Source organism: Schistocerca serialis, chromosome 3, assembly GCF_023864345.2.
Source record: "Schistocerca serialis cubense isolate TAMUIC-IGC-003099 chromosome 3, iqSchSeri2.2, whole genome shotgun sequence".
Lineage (NCBI taxonomy): Eukaryota > Metazoa > Arthropoda > Insecta > Orthoptera > Acrididae > Schistocerca > Schistocerca serialis.
This window is the reverse complement of record NC_064640.1, coordinates 586,677,234-586,696,883: the sequence shown is the minus strand read 5'-3', so window position 1 is coordinate 586,696,883 and position 19,650 is coordinate 586,677,234. Positions and strand designations below refer to the sequence as shown.

At 38.8% G+C, this 19,650-nt stretch overlaps 1 protein-coding gene across 2 annotated transcripts in view; it reads right to left on the bottom strand.

The window, feature by feature from the left end:
• Positions 1 to 14,249: 14,249 nt before the first annotated feature.
• LOC126470476 (melanocyte-stimulating hormone receptor-like) overlaps positions 14,250 to 19,650 on the bottom strand; it is a 174,334-nt gene continuing 168,933 nt past the window's right edge. For both annotated transcript variants that reach the window (XM_050098344.1, XM_050098345.1), the window contains one exon: positions 14,250 to 16,158. In XM_050098344.1, coding sequence (XP_049954301.1) covers positions 15,717 to 16,158 — 442 coding nt within the window. In that variant the 3' untranslated portion in view covers positions 14,250 to 15,716. The remainder of the gene's footprint in view (positions 16,159 to 19,650) is intronic.

Here is a 19,650-nt window from a genome sequence, read left to right as displayed (position 1 = left end):
ACCTAAGGACATCACACACAGCCATGCCCGAGGCAGGATTCGAACCTGCGGCCGTAGCAGTCGCGCGGTTCCGGACTGCGCGCCTAGAACCGCTAGACCACCGCGGCCGGCAAGCGTCAAAAGACTCTGTTCAAATGTGGTGTCTGCGAACACATGCGACTGGCCACTTTTAAGTTATCACAGTTTTTAATAGCACTTGCATTCAACATTTAATTAAAGTTACTTGCAAAACAGTAAACTGTTCATAAACTAAATACAAAAGTATGACTAAATATGAGGTGTTCATGCTGTATCCATTTGCTGCGTAAATGTTGAGAACACAATGTACTGACAAACATTTGCATTACGAAAAGAGTATAAAAGACGTCATAAATCAAATAATAATATAGATAAAAATACTTAACTTCCAGTGATGATAGCTATAGAGGAATATTATCATTTGAGATATCGTGTGTTGAAATCGTATGAAGTGATCAAAGGTTGTTAATTCAGAGGTTCATTGCAAAAATGTTTATCCACTGCAGAATACAAACTTTTGTTGCTTTAAAAATACTGAGATACTATTGCGCCATTTAATGCACTTCATTTCTCTGGGACCGTCCACGTATTCATATTTGCGTCAATATTTTATTGAAAATTGTTGTAGACGCTCAGAGAGCTGTAAGAAGCCGTCTTTCAATTTGTATCGAAGCCTGCCACTGCTGGGAGCATAGCCGGCCCTCTTAAGCAATCAACACGACGTTCAAATTCCCCACACCGGGATTTTTCGTTTTGCAACCGCGTCCTCCTCTCCTCATCCCCGGCAGGCCTGGGGCGTCTGCTGCAGCCAGCGCTGAGTCGTGGACGCACTAGCGTTCAGCTGCTAATCAAAGTCATCTTCCCTCTTAGCAGCTGCAGGCGGCCGATTAGCTCGCCTACGTACACATAACGTTACATATAATAATTTGTGAGTTCCAAAACTGGCCGTAACTCATTACTCGTCTGTAGCGTTTGGAAAATTTTCCAACTGCACTAATCTTGGATCTGTTTTCTACCTGTCCTGGCTAATTACAAGTCCTTAGTAACTCACTCCTTTCCCTGCAAAACGGCACACTTTGATGTTTAGGGTCATATGTGCAGAATGTAATATCTTAAAAACTTCCTTCAGCCATCACATATGCTCATCCACATCTTTTGCAAATAAAGTAATATCATCAGTGTACACCGTACAAAGACCTAGGTTCATCGTTATCAAAAATCCATGCAACAATCGTTAAAATGTGACTCGTTCAATTTTCAAACGAAGCAGCATTTGCCAGTATTCTGAATGACCCCAAGGAACAGTAAACACAGTTTTTGGTCAGTCCTCTGGCGCTACTTCCAACTGTTGATACCAACTACTTACGTCTACAGTGCAGAAACGTTTACAGTGTCCCAAGTTATCAGGAGTTTCTGCAATATTCTGATAATGATAGCTATAGCAAAATCTTTCTTTCTTTGCATCATAATAATGCTATCTTTAGTAGTTCTGGGAACCGTGGTGATGTAAATTTTTTTATGTGTGTATATATACCACTTGCAGCTGACGTCGTGAAATTTGGATTCGACAAATAATTTGGAATAATAAAGTTTTATTTTGCATTTGTGTATTTTTGCATCGAATACATTTTATTCGTCACGTTAGTGTGTGTGTTTGGTGATTTGTTTGTGGGCAGTATGCTGAGAAGATTCTTAACTGGTTGTGAATAGTTTTCTTGGATGGGCATATCGTAATCATAGCATCAGGATGAGTGTAGTTGGAATGAGCGTACTGTGTAATGCCTGACACAAGTGATTCCAGCTTATGCAGGAGCATGCAAGTTGCAATTATACCGAGGAAGAGCAAGAGTGGTAGGATGCTAACAGCGTAGAGAGAAGGGATACACTCGAGTTTTCTCATGTGCAATTCCATTGTGGTTATCGCAAGCTGTTACGAGGAAGGTCAACCTAAGGACATATTACAACTACAGCCAAAATTCAGTGGTCTGTCAATCAGTATAACTTGTGAGATGTTAGGAACAATATTTCACCTCCTAGCTACTGAAACAGAAAATGAACGTTACACCTGCCTTGTTGTATTGACTGGATAAATGTGTAGAAGTGCCACCGGCGCAGAATCTAACCTATCGTAATGACCTATTGGAACCCAGGTTTCTCCACCCACTGGAATAGCTAATAGCATTTTAGGAACGAGGAACGATGCTCTATGGCGGAGAAGATACTCTAGCATGTGCAGCAATATCACAGCAGCCAACGCCCCAGAGATTTGGTAATGAAGGTTTCAGGTTCAGGTACCACTGAATTCTTGATTCTTTGTGCACACACTATCTATTTCAGGCGAAAGCCTACTGGCCCATCTGAGCTCCTTTTACATCAGTTGCCAGTAGATAGGTCCAAAATCAGAAAGTAGGAATGAGTTAGATAATCAGCCAATGAATATACTGGGTTGAGTTGAATTAACATAAGGCGACCTGAGTGTGATGTACATATATTTTAAACTGCAAGATATATTGGAAAGACTTTTCCTGAATTGTTGAGAGCCTGCGATCTGTTGGGCCAGATCTTCTGAACGGTTAAGGCATTTGTGCTGCAGCTGCTTTACATGGCGTGTTTAAATTAAAGATGTCACCGATGGCCAACAACAGAAGCACCATGGAGGCATCTCAGATGGGGGCTGGGGAAGCAGTCATAGACAAACAGAATTTACTTATACTGCAAGTGCTGACATCCAGGCCTTGATGTGATTCCCACAGATTTAGACCCCAATGACGAAGCCAGAGGTGTAATGCCATTGACACAGCGGAATGACAGAAGCCACGGCCTTCCATCCCAGCTCTGTATGGCTTAAGCGATGGGAAACCATGCCTTGACAAAATAGTGAAGAGTGAACCCTGTATACATATAGCCCTTTATAGTTGGACGGTATCAGTCACCACCTACATGCTGCTACGAAAGAAAATCTAGCTACGTCGTCAACCTCACTGTTGAACGGTGGCTTCATCAAGTTGAAAGACTGTTCCTCTCTTACCCAAGCCTGAATGCAACTGGAACTTGAACTAGTACCATACAACCAGAGAGCAACCAACCAGCCCACTTCAGCAGACTGCAGGTCGTCCACTTGGGGGTCCTTGGTTCATGGCTGAGTCTGTCTAGCTGAATTATGCAGCCATACTCTGCAACTGCCTAGCTGCCCCGAGCAGGCACTCTTTAACACAGCCAGCTGCTGTCACTGCCACCTACGCTCAGGTTCACAGTTTGACTCTGCATGCTCTGGCGCACCCCAAACTGTGGCATGATCCAGTGCCAGAAAGTGTATACTTCCTCACCGCTGTACTGTTAATGGGAGAATGCCACCTTACCACAGCCTGCTTTTACTGATAGCCAACTGTGCCTTCTATGACTGGGAAAATCCTGCTGCTCATAGGGGCAAGGTCTCACTCTGGTCACCACCAGCAACAGTGCACAAATGTACCCTGAAGAACTGACTTAACCTCATAATCACTAAACTTAGGGTGGAGAACCAAATACCATCCCGACTATTGGAAAAATGCATCTTCCAACAACCTTGAAGGTCAAGTCACCCCTGAACTCTATACTCTATAGATACAATTGTTCAATAATTTGCAGATATAACTTTACCAGTCTCACACTTACTGAAAGGCGGGAAGTTGCAACGACACCAGAGGGGCAAAGTGTTTTTGAGGAATTTAGCGGAATTATTGACAACTCGTCCTTTACTGCTTTTTTTAGATGAATGAAAATAATTCATTTTATCATGTGCTGCTAGCAGTGATATGGCAGGTTGTGTTGTAAGACAGTAAATGCAGGGTACAGAGTACACTGATGCTTATGCATCATGACAGTTGAGCAAAGCATCAAAAAGGAGATTTAAACGTGATAAACGGAGTGACGTTTTCCTGCTGCTACGTTATGGAGAAAAATTAATTTATTGATTTACTGTATAGCATTGATGTGGTTATTCGCATTAAAGGATCCCTCAAGTAGACCTCCATGATGGATTTTTAAACTGAGCGAGTTTGATTTTGATAGTTCACAAATCTTGCGAGGTACACAGTAATGTGGAGGGAGTAATCAGGAAAAGAAGGACACAAGCTGCTGATGGGGGCTGCAAACTATTTTCAGTGCAACTGAAGCTTACTATTTGTGATGGTGCATTGTGTAAGACAACAAGGCTTGGGCCTGACGTAGTGCTCGCCTTTGCGCTGTGAGAAGAAACACTGATGTAATCATACGATCACATGTTATCGGTCATTGAGGATGTTGGGTTGATTTGGGGTAGAAGACCAAACAGCGAGGTTATCGGTCTCATTGGAACAGGGAAGGATGGGGAAGGAAATCAGCCGTGCACTTTCAACGGAACCATCCTGGCATTTGCCGGCCGGAGTGGCCGAGCGGTTCTAGGTGCTACAGTCTGGAACCGCGCGACCGCTACGGTGGCAGGTTCGAAACCTGCCTCTGGCATGGATGTGTGTGATGTCCTTAGGTTAGTTAGGTTTACGCAGTTCTAGTTTCTAGGGGACTGATGATCTCAGAAGTTAAGTCCCAAAGTGCTCAGAGCCATTTGAACCATCCTGGCATTTGCCTGAAGCGCTTTAGGGAAATCACGGAAAACCGAAATCATAATGGCCGGAGGCAGGATTGAACCGTCGTCCTCCCGAATGCTAACCACTGCACCATCTCGTTCGGTGGAGGATGTGGAACCACAAGTAGAAGAATAGAAAAAATATGAATGGTACAGGATACATACTCGAAATGTAGAGCAGTGGGCTAAAAGTTGTGTTCCACGTACATAACATTCAGTTTAAAGCCATCAGTGTGTGACAAGAGCCTTATCAGGTTATTGAGATGATCTCTCCAGTGAATGTCGAAGTGGCGTTACCAATAGATAAGACTACCATACACGTCAGTCCTACCTGTTCTTTTAGTTCACCAGATTCGTTGTCACCAATAACAGCATCAATCTTTTAACAGGGGGGAGGTTAGGAGGAATGGGGAGAAAACAGACCCACCCATGTATGTCACACACGCTTTTCCCAGATGTGATAAGATCACGAAATAAATAATACCACTAGGGCATGCTGAACAATTATTTTTTTGTGAAACCTCTTAAAAAACTTTAAATACAACAAACATTATTAAGATTCTACATCTTAATTTATCATGTCTACACATTGCAGCACCATACCACTAGAGGGATCCGGATTGGGGTGTTAAACAGGGCGGTGTGTGATGTAACTACATAGCGTGCCGCACTCGTGTTTCGAATTCTAAAACATCGTCCATACATGGACGTCCACGCATGACGATGCCAGACCACACACGAGAGATGCAACCTCTGCCGTAGTCCATGCCTTGATTTCACGTTTATTGATCTTCCCCCATACAGCCCCAGGTTGGCCCCATCCGATTTCCCTATGTTTACATAACATAAAGAACATCTTTGAGGGCTTCACTTTAATAGTGATGAAGCGGTGCAAGCAGAGGTAAGGCTGTGGCTCCATCAGTGAGGCAAAAAATTTTTCAGTGACGTATCAAGAAAATGGTCTCTCGCTGGGAAAAATGTGTTCGTCGTCAGAAGTGAAGAATGAAGATACATGATGTTAATAACATTCGTTTTATTTAAAAAGCTTCAAAAGTTTTCGGATAAAAACTTCGGTCGCACTATATTTCAGTACTACCTTGTATATTAAGATGGTTCAGTTTTAGCTGCTTGAATATGGACTGCTGCTGGTCCTAATACCGCCATCAGGTGAAATACCTTCCAGCTGGAGGCCATCCGCTGGCCGAACTAAACCAGTTTCATGGCACCTGGTGACTCCATAATACATAGAATATAATGGCATGTAAATATGCAGATTAAACTATTTTCTTCATTTTTAGATTGCCAAATCATAGATTACGAATACTGAAATATAGAGGAACTAAGGTGCTTCATTACCGCTAGGCAGTGTGTTTTCCAACAATTAAGGCTATGATCTAGAGAGCTGTAAAAACTTACATCTTTGAACTTCTTGTATTTCACTGTCTGAGAAATTTATTCTTGCAGCTGAGGAAGTCTGCGAGAATCACTGAACAGTATGTGCTGAGCTGTGTCAGAATTCAATGATAAATTAATTGTCATGAATCAACTCTTCACATTTACAAATATATCATCAGCTGCAGTTTTGGTATCGACCTACTTCTATGTTTTTGTTCCTACAATTTTATCATCTGGAAAACGAAAAAAATTGGACTTTCAGATAGTGTAAATGGAAGATAGTTTATGTATATCTGAAAGAACAGAGGATCTGTAAGCAAACCTTGCTGTACACCATGTGTGACTGCTCCAAAATCTGACTGATTAGAACCCATGCACCTTGCTTTCTGTCATTCAATTAAGATAAAGATCATGAATCTGCTGTGCCTACTATTCCATAGCAGGTGATGTCTTACATTTGGATATCATGATGCAGAAAAGCAAAAACTTTTGCCAAGTCACAACTATTCCCAGTTTCAGTCTAGTGTCGTAACGTCTCCACCACGCCATTCACTGCAGAGTCATAATTCAAAAGAGATTGATAATTAATAAGTAAATTATTCCGCATTTTGAAAGATGGTTTGTTTACTCTAAAACTTAAGAAATTTTGAAGATCTGAAAGATGGTTGCAATAATTCTGCTATGTAGTTATGACTAAATGTATCAAAGAACCTCAGAGACTAGAAGGTGTTGAGACCTGCTCTCCCTTTACAACTATCAAATAAATCTAGGTGTTCCTAGGATCATGATATCACCATACTTGAGAACTCAAACAAGGTCCTTTAGATAAAAGAAGATATGCTTTTGATATTGTGGGTAAATTCAGACCACTATTAAAGATATGAAAAGATAACAATAGCCGTGAAGAAATTAGAATAGATTCCAGTTTATTTACAAGAATCTGTCAGAGGAGTTGGGTACCAGCTGCCTCATTGTACTTTCCACAGAACCTGTAAAAGTTTTCCCAGGAATTTTGGCATGCGAAAATTTTCGCGCTTTTCTTAGAATGCACCTCACCTCAAACTCCCACAAACTCCAGTAACTGTAACTAACTCACATCCACTAGTCCATTGCTATAAGTCACACACAACTATTTACTCCCAGTTGGTCTTTCTCCATCACTCCTTCATCCCAACTAATTGTCATTACATTACCTTACATTAACACTTGTTCCATACATCATGAACGTGACATTTCGTGATGATGTGGAATGTGGCAGTTTAACACAAGTTCTCTTTACACAATACAGCGAATATTTTTAATTTTAGACAGTTGCTATTCCATATTTAAAAATTCATCTATTGAGTAGAAAGAGTTTTCATTCAGAAATCCTATTAATTTGTTTTTAAATGTCGGTTGGTTATGTGTGAAAATTTTAATGCTATTTGGAAAAGACTAAAGATTTTTGTGGCAGCGTAATTCACCCATTTCTGTGTCAAAGTCAGATTTAACCCACAATACTGAAGAAGACCATTTCTTCTAGTGCTGTAGTTATGCACATCGCTATTAGTTATGAATTGGCATGGGTTGTTAATAACAAAATTCACATGTCAATATATGTATTGCGAAGGTACCGTGAATATCCCAAATTCCTTAAATAAATGTCTGAAAGGTGATCTTAGGTGGGCTCCGGCTATTATTCTGATTATACAGTTTAGTGCAATGAATACTTGTTCTCTTAACTATGAACTATGGCAAGATATCATGCTTTCTGAAAGCAGTGAATGAAAGTAGGCAAGGTAGGGTAATTTATTGATATGTTGATCGTCAGAATTTGCAATAACCATAATAGCATAAGTAGCTGACCATAACCATTTCAGCCGATCATCAATGTGTTTCCAATTTTAATGTCTCATCAGTACACACACCCAGAAATTTAGAATATTCTGTCTTATTAACAGACTCCTGTTCAAGGTCTGTATTTATCAATGGTGTTATGCCATTTACTGTACAGAATCGTATGTACTAGGCTTTCTCAAAACTCAGTGAGAGTCCATTTGCTGAGAACCATGTAATAATTCTCTGAAAGACATTATTTACAATTTCCTCAGCTGATTCTTGTTTGTTGGGTGCGATTACTATACTTGCATTATCAGCAAAAAGGACTAGCTTTGTATCTTCATGAATACAGAATGGCAAGTCATTAATACATATTAAGAACAACAAGGGCCCCGAGACTGAACCCCGTGGGACACCATTCTTGATACCTCCCCTGTTAGAGGACTCTGTACAGTTAATTTCAACCTTCTGCATTCTTCCATTTAAGTATGAATTAAACCAGTCGTGCACTGTCCGACTCATACCACAATACTTCAGCTTATCTGGAAGCATTTCACGATTTAAGTAAAAAGCTTTTGACAGATCAATAAAGATCTCAATGGGTTATGTTCACTTATTCAAAGCAATTAATATTTGATCAGTGAAAGCATATATAGCTTCTACTGTTGAAAAGCCTTTCTGAAAACCAAAGTGACATTTTGTTACTGTTTCATTTTTACAAGATGCGATGGTACTGATGAATACATACCCTTCTCAAGAACTTTGGATAAAGCTGTGAGAAGTGAGATTGGGAAGCAGATGTTAGTATCACAACTGTCCTCTGTTTAATGGAATGATTTAATAATACCATATTTCAGTCTTTCTGTAAAAATGCACTGTATCAGTGAGCTACTGCATACGTGACTGAGAATCTTACTTAGCTTTTAGTACTCCATTGGAAGTGCCATCAATTACATTTTAGCTTTTAATTTTGGGTGAATTTCTTACTTCCCTAATTTCAGTAGGAGAAGTGGGTTGAATTTCAGTTTCATAAACTGCGGTTGTATTGCCTCTTCTGCATACTGTGTTGCATTTGTTATGGAATAGCTCGATACTATTTTCTCTACAACACTTAAAAATGATTATTAAAAACATTTTCTACCTCTGTCTTCTGTTAACAAACTATTCATTGAGTTTCAGAGAAATACAGTCTTCCTGAGCTCTTGATTGCCCTGTTTCCCTTTCCATAATATTCCAAATTGTTTTAATTTTATTATGAGATGTTCTAATTCAGACATAATACACACACATAAAAACTTTTTTATAACTTTTCTTAAGACAGTGCAACTTTTTTATAAAATTTCAGTGATCAATACTCCTACTTTTAAGAAATACTTCCCTTTTCTGTTTACAGGATATTTTTAACCCTTTAGTAAGCCATAGCTTTTGGGTAGTTTCATAAAATTATATTCCACTGTTTCCTTAGGGAAAGCGTTTTCAAATATACTCACAAAGGTATCATGGCAAAGGTTAAATTTTAAATTAGCATCAGGTTTCCTGTTCACCTCATCCAGTCTAACTGTTGCAAGGTTTCCCTAAAGTTTTCTATTGTTAAATCGTTAATTTAATGCAGTGTTTTGGAGGACTGTTTTGTGCTATTGTATGGAGCTATGTGTATATTACAACTAGCTGTACATCATGATCAGACAGACCATTCTTAACAGGAAAAGTTTCTATTTGATTAAATTTATCTTGGTCTATAGAACATCATATCAGTGTCCTGCTTTCCTGTACCACTCGAGTAGGAGAATCAATAGCTGACATCAAATTGAAAGATCCAAATAATACTTCGAAGTCAAGCTTTCTAGAGGACTCTTTCAGAAAATCTGCATTGAAATTCCCACAAACAATAATGTTCTTTCCTCTGTCTGACTGGCAGCACACCAAAGAATCCCAGGTTTTTAAAAAATAGCTGAAAATTTCCCAGAGGAGAGCTATACAAGGGAACAATAATAAAAGAACCATTGTTCAGTTTAAGCTCACACGCACATGCTTCTGTATGTTTCTCTACACAATTTTTTTTATTTTCTAAATTTTTCACACTATGGCAGGTTTTAACATATATGGCAACTCCTCCTCTTCCATAGTGTGCCTTCTTACATGTGCTGGAAGCTTATATCCACCTACGTTTACCTGTTTGTGTCTCTCTGTCATTGTCTTCTGTGTTACAGCCATTGTTTCCTTCGTTCTGTCTTAGTACTACAGTCTCCTCTTCTACTAATGCCTTAATTCTGCCTTCCTACTGCTACTGTGTCTTCTCACCGTCGCTGTCTCTCTCTTCCTCGTTGTCCCTGTCGTATACTTTGTTTGTCATTACCACTGGCTCTCACCCACCTCCACTTCCTCTTTCTCTTTATTCCTTCCCCCCTGGCACTGTCTCCTTCACCCATTTCCTAATACTGTTCTGTCACTATCAAATATGTTCCACTGCCACTGTTCCTCTCTTTCACTCACACTGACATTAACTTTCTTTCTATCACCCAACCACAGCCTACTATCTTCCAGTATTTTTTACTTCTCCGTCTCGTTGCCACTGCCACAGTCTTCCTGTCAGCATAAAAAGGTGTGAGTTTGTTCGCATTCCAGTATTTCAAGGAAAGTTTTTAGAGGTGCTGATGAAGGTAGAATGCGGCAGCTGGTACCCCAATTATCTGGGAGAGTCTTCTAAATAACTCGGAATGTATTCGCATTTTTTGTTCTCCGATAAAAGCATTTCCCCGCTGGCTCATATGAAAAGAAGTGTATTCGTCAGTAATAATTAAATAGTTTTCTTATGCAAAATTGACTAATTTTACACATCAGACAACATCTTACGTACAAAAAATTTGCACGTCCTAAGTATTACAATGTGCGGTTCGCAAATGGTAACGAAGACTTTTTTCAACGTATTTTTCAGTGATACGTCACTTTCTAAACGGCGTTTTCACTTCACACCGGATTTTACGTGTACAAATACGGTAACTTCGATCCTCCGTGCCTCGGAGTAGGATAAAGTTATGAAGAATATTTTCAAGGTTCTTCCAGATCGCGATCTTAGGGATACATCGTAAATTTACAGTTGTTTGCTTTTCGTAGCCCTCTCGGACTCCATGGCTGGGTTTTCGTACAAGAAAAGTGTGTTTCTCGGTGAGGGATAAATTTTTTTTGAAAACGGGAAGATGTTTCATTTAGATAAACACCTACAGAGTATAGCGTTAAAATCTGAGGAATTTTCTGCTGTTATTTGTTATTTAGATTTCGCCTTATACCGGCTTTTACGTGTAGAAGTAGGGCAATATTGAACCTCTGTATCTGGTAAACGTGTAATGATATATTCTTCAAGATCGAGAGCTTACGAATATATCGTCAGAACTTTGACCATTTTTGTGCATAGCAGTCTAGGAATCCTCGACTGGGTTTTCGTCCGCTGCTGACGGCGAAAATATAGTAATAAAACCCTTTTTGTGGGAGTTTCTTACGGAACCGTCTATGAACTAATGATGCCTCTGTAAGTCCCATCAATTACACCGTGCACTACATCAAATACAAAAAGAACCAAAGCATTTGCTCCATTTTCCTAAGCAGAGGAAGTGTTTAATATTCATACTTTGACCCTGCACTGTAGGATAGTGACACTAAGATGATCCTTGGGCTGGGTATGTAAATTGTCCCTAGATCAAGGCCTATCCAAACCCCCGACCCTATCTTTTTTATCACCAACAGAGCCCGAGCTATGAGCACCGGATAATCCCGTTTTTAAGCCTTCCGTTTCTTAAGATATTAGGTACACATGCTGTTGCATGCATAGCGGTTCTGTATCAGCCTGCCATTTTCTATACAATTGGAGAGACTGTCATATTTTCGAGTAGGAATTCGCTCTGAGTACAAATACAGATTCACCCTGTAAGAAATCGAAACTTCGATTTTCTAATGTAGCCTCAAGGAATTTAGGTGAAATATCTGGAGACTGAATGTTGAAGTAACGTTGACCACAATGCTCTAGAATATTTCATGTGTTGTTTGTTTCATGAAATGTCAACTATATGGTTGTTACTCATGCTACAGTTTGACATGTGTTGTGTGAAAGAAGCTGAAAAATTTGTTGTTTATTATTATCGAATGTGATCATACTGTTAATTCTCTCAGAGAAAATTATATAGGTAGCTCTGGATCTGAAATGTTGTGAGGACCAAATAATAGTAAGAAGTGTTTATAAATATTGTGACATGATCTAAATGAGGATGACTGCTGAAATTAGTAAAAAATACTATCACGTGCACTTATATCCAAAACGAGGAAATCCAGCAAAATTTTTCATTCAGTCGGTTAATACACTTGGTTAATTTAATACTCCTGTAGATCATTGACAGTGTCTGTTCATTCATACAGGGCTATTAAAAACGAAGGAACAAATTTCAAACATTTATTCATTCCAGACTACAAGAAATAGAAACCCAATTCCAACGCTCCTGGAAAGAAAAATTTCAAATACTTATGTATTCAATGTGAGCGCCATGTGTTACACGACAAATATCAAAATGGTGGCTTATTTTCTCCCACACACGAAGCAGCTGATCCCTCGTTATCGAATTCAAAGCTTCACAATGCTATGTCGTAGACTTTCAAGGTTGTCAGGCATAGGGGGGATAAAAACGCGATCTTTTGAGTAACCCCACATGTAAAAGTCACTATATGGGAGATTTGTAGACCTGGGAAGCCACTGGCGATGTAGATCATCTTCTGCGCCTCCTACTCCAATCCAGCGTCCTAGAATGGTGTCATTGAGGTAATATCGGACGTGCTTAGAGAATGACACGATAACAGGAGGTTGCATGGAAGAGGAAGAGCAGAAGAGGAACACCGTCGCCGTTGGTCTTCCAGGTCTCCAGATCTCACTCCTTGTGACTTTTATCTGTCGGATTACGTAGAAGAAAGGGTTTTTATCCCCACTATATCTTACACTCTTGAAAGTCTGCAACATCGCATTGTGAAGATTTGAATTCGATAACGAGAGACCAGCTGCTTCATGTGTGGGAGGAAACAATCCACCGTTTTGATATTTGTCGTGTAACACATGGTGCTCACATTGAATACGTAAAAATTTGAACTTTTCTCTTACCAGGAACATTGGAGTTGCGTTTCTAACCTTTGAAGTTTGGAAGCAAGAAATGTTTGAAGTCTGATCCTTCTTTTTGAATAGCGCTGTACATGCATGCATATCCGATGGACATTGCGTTTGACGATACGGCCACTGAATAATGCAGACATTGCTGACCTCTGTTTTAATTTCTCATGTTTCTAGGATCTGAGGCTAAACGCAGTATATGAATTACTAGTAACCATGTAAGAATTCATTTCACTACATTTAAGATCATAAATTTCACTTCTGTACATATAACAAAATAGGTTTGTTTTCGGATGTAGTATGAAGGTATAAAATTTCATACTGAAGCAATATGAAGATTTCTGGGTTTGGGTAACACTTGTTTCACTTTTTTGAAATATTTCCTTGAATGTATGACAGTAAATGAGAAAAAATGAAATACTAGGCACTTGTAAAAAAGCAAGACAGATATGTAGAAAACAGTGTACAACTACTTCTGTAAAATATATCTCTGAGTAAACTTATTATTCTTTTGTCTATATTGCTATTCAAATTTGAAATAAAATTTAACAATTATTTCACAGTATAAATTATATGTTCTGCCATGTCTGTTATCCTTGTGTAACATCCACAACATCTGGCTCTCAAGATAAGATATCTAATGATCTCTGTAAATCGCCACAGTATACTGTCTTTCTAATACCGTTAGAAGATATATAAAGTGAACAAAATGTATCATCTCAGTCTCCTAAGCGTTTGTCTTTATGAGAGGGTTTGAATGCTTCAATGTGCCTGTAAGGCACACATCCAGTAAACAAATAATATAACATTCGTGTATTGTGAGAAGGTATGTTGCTGCAATGTGAAATGGGCAGTGTTGTAGCAGGTCCTTAGAACAATACAAGTCCAGAAACAACCTATGTTCAGCTATAAAACTTCATTAAGTGGGCGCTGATGTTTTTTTGTCACTGGCGTCAGATACCATTTTTATATCTCCCCTTCTAAGTGTGAGACAACTCAAGCAAATTTTGTTTTGCAGAAGGCACACTAGTCTTCCAGTTTTAATGTCATAATAATAACCACTCGGTTGACCTTCTATTGTAATACTCACCTTGTTTGATCAAAATCGTTCTTGTCTGGACCAGGACACTAAATTGTTCCCCTATCAGAGCTACGTGTCATATTAATTTTAATCACGTTAATAATAATCAGAAAATATCAGATCGAATAATTACGCAATATTCAAAATATTTCAACAAAACAAATATAAAAGCAGTTTATTCTCTTCTTAAGAACAATTAATCAGATGATTTTGGAATAAAATTTGTTGCATTAATTAACTTAAGTTTCATTTCCAGCACTTTAATCACTTTGGAAAATCTTTGTTGTATCTTTGTGTTTATACTTCATCACATTAGCTTTTCTCATAGCGTCGTTGAGATAGCTTTCAGTAGCCCTTCTGCAATATTAGTCAGTTAATTACTTTGTACAAAAATGTTATTGTACAATATTGTACTTCATGTAAGCGACCATAGACCAGATTCCCTGCACTTAAATTGTCAGTGTTTAGAGCCCACGTTGTTCTAACTTGGATACACTGAATTTGGACTAATTCTCCCCGTCATATAAAGCTGATGTATCACGTACAACATTGGAAATACATCGGGTTATCTGTAAGTAAACATAGACGATTTGCGTATATAGTAGTTAAGTGCCTCAGGAAAGTATCATTACAGTACCCGTTTACTGGTAACATTAACATTTGTAATTTGATTGACTTTTCTAACCTAAAACTTACTGATTATCGTTCTTCTTTTCGTCTGAATGTTGTAAAAGCTCAATACTAATTTTAAATTATGTCTATGTTTTTATGTAAATGTGAGGAAATTTATCATTCTCTGTAGTGCATTTTCGCTTGGGATCAAATTTCATACATCGGAATAAATGCGTTATTTGTGTTCTTGTAAACCACCATATTATCACAGTCATTTTAGGGAGAGGATAACGTGAAAGAATTCGTCAATGTGAACTGGGGAGAAAACACTTATTAGATTGAGCTTTTAGATGCCCTCTCTGGATATATACATCGTGAACGAACGAGTACTTTAGAAACGTAATATAAAAATATTTCTTTATTATGGCGTTCAAATTGTGACAAAATCATAATACTGTTAAAATACTGTTTCAAGAAGTACTATTATTGGGGCGAGTTGACTTCCTGTTTTCTGCTCATTAAAAGGAAATTATACATTGACACGCAAATGATTTAATCATCTTCAGCCAATAACCTTTCACTGTTCCCAAGATATTCACCGCTATAGAAGTTATTTGCTATCCTTAGATGTTCGCAGATCACATACAGTTCGACAGTTCCGCCAGACTCATTCTATGACAGCAATTCCGTGAAATACGTCTTGATATTAAACGTGTCAGCAATGTCTCATACTAAAAAAGAAAGTTCGGTCTACGTTTTAAATGCAGCATAACATTTATTGTTCTATAGTTATGAGAAACATTTAATTAAAAGACAAACTCCTCCCGCAATATACACTGAAGGTCTTCGAGAAAGCACCGTTTTTTCGGGAAACTTGATTTCGGCACTCTTTCATTTTTCTTATTCGGCCACAGTTTTGTGATATTCATTGTGTCATACACGCATCAGAAATAATTCTCGCCGAAAAATCACATTTAGTTAACTCAGGAATAATAAATACTTTTTGTTTCTAACTGTGGTGACATATAGCCTAAATAAGAAAGCACTCATCTAATGCCGTGTACTGAAGGACCGCTTGGGACGGCACTGCTGATTCGTGATGAAGAACTTCTACTACCTACGTCATGTTTCTGTTTATTCAGCACACCTAAACATTTAAGACAACTAATGATTGATTTTCTGACGGCAGAATTATTCCACGAATACAAAAATGGGTTGATAAGGTAATTTATGTTAGCAAACGAGAAGCAGAGACGATAAATGACATTAATTTCTGGAGAAGAATAGCCACATGACTTAATTATATATAGGACCGTATAGGGAGCCCAAGAGAAGAGGTACACCCCCGTCACGTATAGAACAATTCGAGCAGACTTGGTATTTATGGCTCTCGGAGCAGAAAGGTGGTTGCCATCTGGGCAGCGTAGTGTGAAGATCACCTGCTGCGATTCGTCGCAGCGCCGCCTCTTTTTCACAGCCACTGCCTCCCTGAAACAGTTAAAATTGCCTTACGAAGAATGATCTAGCAGAGTACTCTAAATTTGGGCAGCAAAGCTGTAGCTTCTCCAAAAGTTTAACTTCCGAAATAGCCCTAAAATTAGCTCTGAATTTATTTTAGTTATGTTCACTGACATTTAGTTTGTTAGTTCTAGGTCATCGTCTTGGACCTAACATTTCGTGACTTTGTGGGGAGATACCATTAGAGACTATGGAGAAAGTGGTCCGAATCCAACAGAAGTAACGACTAACATTAAATAACTGGGAAGATTTGATGTAAAATGAAGCAAACAGTTTGTCTACAAGGAAAGCAACACACAGTGAAATCCACCTGCAAACGACCTGCATGAAACAATTCGATCAACTTTGGAATAATATCAAATCTGTATACGAATAAAAGCTTTATTTTTCCAGAAAAATCTTCATTTAGTTAGGATCAGTAATTATGATTCAAATACTCACGCCACTATCTTTCGTAAATCACTGGATATGGACAAGTGTTACATGAATATCAACAGAAACTTTCGTTTGGTGCTAATGAAAATACACTGTAAGACAAGAAAAAACACTCTCCACAAAGGAATGACTCGGACGAAACAGAAATCGATACATATGATGCCTGTGTGAGACAAAGAAATTATTCCAATTTCAAAAAAATTGAATGATTCATTTAAATGGAAGAGAGTCATAGATTCAACAAGTCTGAGCCGCAGACTGGGGACCAGCTCATCATTTGTCTCAACTACCGTGAAAAACAACCTAGGACTTCCCCGTGATCAGACAAATGGCATTTAATCTGCCGCATGGATTGCATATGGGTCTCACTAATCTCCGTGTATCGGAAGTTAGAGCGATGAATTCCAGTTAACACTATATTAATCTTTTCGATACTTTAGTTGCTCTTGTCTTTCATACTACTAAAACGTTTGAAGTTTTTGTATACCGCAATGGGAAAAGTTACCTCCCTGGTAGTGTTATCTATAACATACCTATCTGTTATTACGTGAGGAGGATGTAAGTTAGCTGTTGCTGTTGTTTGAGTCTACTAATGATTCAATATGAGGGTCACCAGATACTCGAGCTTCAATGATTGATACAAAATAAAGGAATATATCTTGTGCCGTTAAGGCTGATCAAAAGTGATCTGTTTTCTAAAAGACGATTTACACCACAGAAGCGTCATAATATGCTACTTCTCCCACATATAAGTGTGCCTGATGACCTTTGTTAATTTACGTTCAAGTGACATGGTATTAACTAACTACTCGAGTGATGTCAAGGGTATTCGAGTTTACACATTTACTTTGCAAATATAGCTTTTATAGTTTTGAGCCGAGTCATTCACACGCAGTTAAAAATTTACCACCTTACACTGATGTACCTTGAAATACGAAGGTTATTCGGAAAGTAAGGAAGGATCGGTCGCGAAATGGAAAATACAGTGAAAATCTGATGAAGCTCTGCACAGATGCGTTGGGCACTGAGTCTAGTATGCCCGTCGATCGCATCATGTCGCTTTTTTCAGTTCTGAGTTCACAATGAGAACGTAAAGATGGCTAGTAATTAGTGTCTCTTCGCTAAGTATGAGGTCCTGGCGAAAGATTTCACCTGAAGCTATGATATCCACATAACATAACTGTCATGCGGTTTGTTCTACACGACAATTCTCAGCAGCACTCTGCAGGGGCAATGAAGATGCTCTTGCAGCGTTTTCAATGGGACGTGTTTGATCACTCACAACTACAGCCCGTGACTGGCCACCCTGAGGCTCATCTCTGCACAAATGAACCGCTGGCTATGAAGACAATATTTTGACATAGACAGCGAGATGCAGTCCAGAGCAGAAAGTTGTCGAAATGCACTGGCGGCTGTCTTCTACAACGAGGGAATTGAAAAGTTGGTACAACGCTGTGACAGATGTCTAAGTCTGAGCGGCAGTGTAGAGAAGTAACTGGAAGGTGTATCTAACCGTTGCTAATGAAACAGTTTTGATTTTGACTGTGGTTTCCATTTCGCGATCCATCGTTCCATACTATCCGAATAGCCTTCGTACAACATAACGAAGATACTGATATCTTGTTTATTACAAATGGTATGTTGTATATTACTCAGTGTCAAAGCTGCTACAGTAAGGAGTTATCATTGAACATGAGCAAAATGCAACTCGTATATGGTCTACAGAAAAAAATAAAAAAAATTAAATGTGCAGAGCAACATCTTAAATTCTGGGGAAGGTGAAGTCTGAGTTTTAGATTACATTGTGTCACCATCCATATAAGTCTCAAAAAATAATTAAGTCTCGTGTCATTCATAGTCAAGATATTTAACGTTTACTGCGCATGTGTGTACCCACTAACCACATCTGATCGCATGATAAATATCAGATGAAACTAACCTTCCAACATGTTACTTCTCTGGTGTGTCTCGACGACGAGTGTCAGTGCAGTAAGGTGAATTATATACCTCATGTAAGCTGTTTTCCGTGTCCCCAATTTTCAGCCCTATCGATGCATATCACGGCTAATACGTCCTCGTCCGTGATGCAGCGGAGTGGCTGCAATGTATACTTCTGACTCAGCGGCTCAGTTCCGAATTTTGCATTTCTCGGACAAGTTTTGTACACCCACGTTAAAAAATATGCTTCCTTATGCCTCAGATATGGAAACCCTTAGGTCACAAGCAGTTGTGAGAAAGGTAAAATTAAGTATAAGACAAAATAATTTTGGTACAACAAAATTTACGTTTTGCCGTCGAAGAGCTCCATAACCTCGTCTACGTCACAGGTGATGAACATCCGCTACAAATTTACACATATTCTAGATATCGCAGATCCTTTGAAAAGCTGTTCCCATCAGACACAAGCGTTTAAAGGCTGGCCATTGTCTGGAAAGTCTGGAGGGTGCTGGAAGTCTGCAGATACAAATCAATATGCATAGGTTTACTGTCATAAAGATCCATCCACTTTGCGACTTACGGCGATATCAGAAAACGGTTAAAGTCATATTTCTCTTCTTTGATGATGAATTGGATAAACCTGTGGATTGAACTTGAGACGTAAAAAACAGACAAATGCGAGTAGGAATCGCGCTCTGAGGATTCCATAGGAAATTAATTATTTATACAAATAGTCCATCTGTATGCTATAATAGTGAGTATGCGAGTATCAGATAAGCGTCGTAAATGGCCGTATCTTTTGGTTCCATTGTCTTCGGATCTTAAATGTTTTACACCGTGGGATTAAATATTTGAAGTAAATTTCAAGTTGATACCTTTATCCACTCCTGAGAGAAAGGGGTCTTAACAGTCGGACAGAGAGACAGACGGACAACTTATGGAAAAAAGTGATATAATTGAAAATTAACAATTTTCTTTTTTGCTTTACTTACACTGTGTTACCAGGCTTCTTTTCAATTTCTATTATTGTTGGTCAACAGATAGTTTCCTGTAGGCTTTGAAGTGTGAATCTCCGAGTATAGAAATATA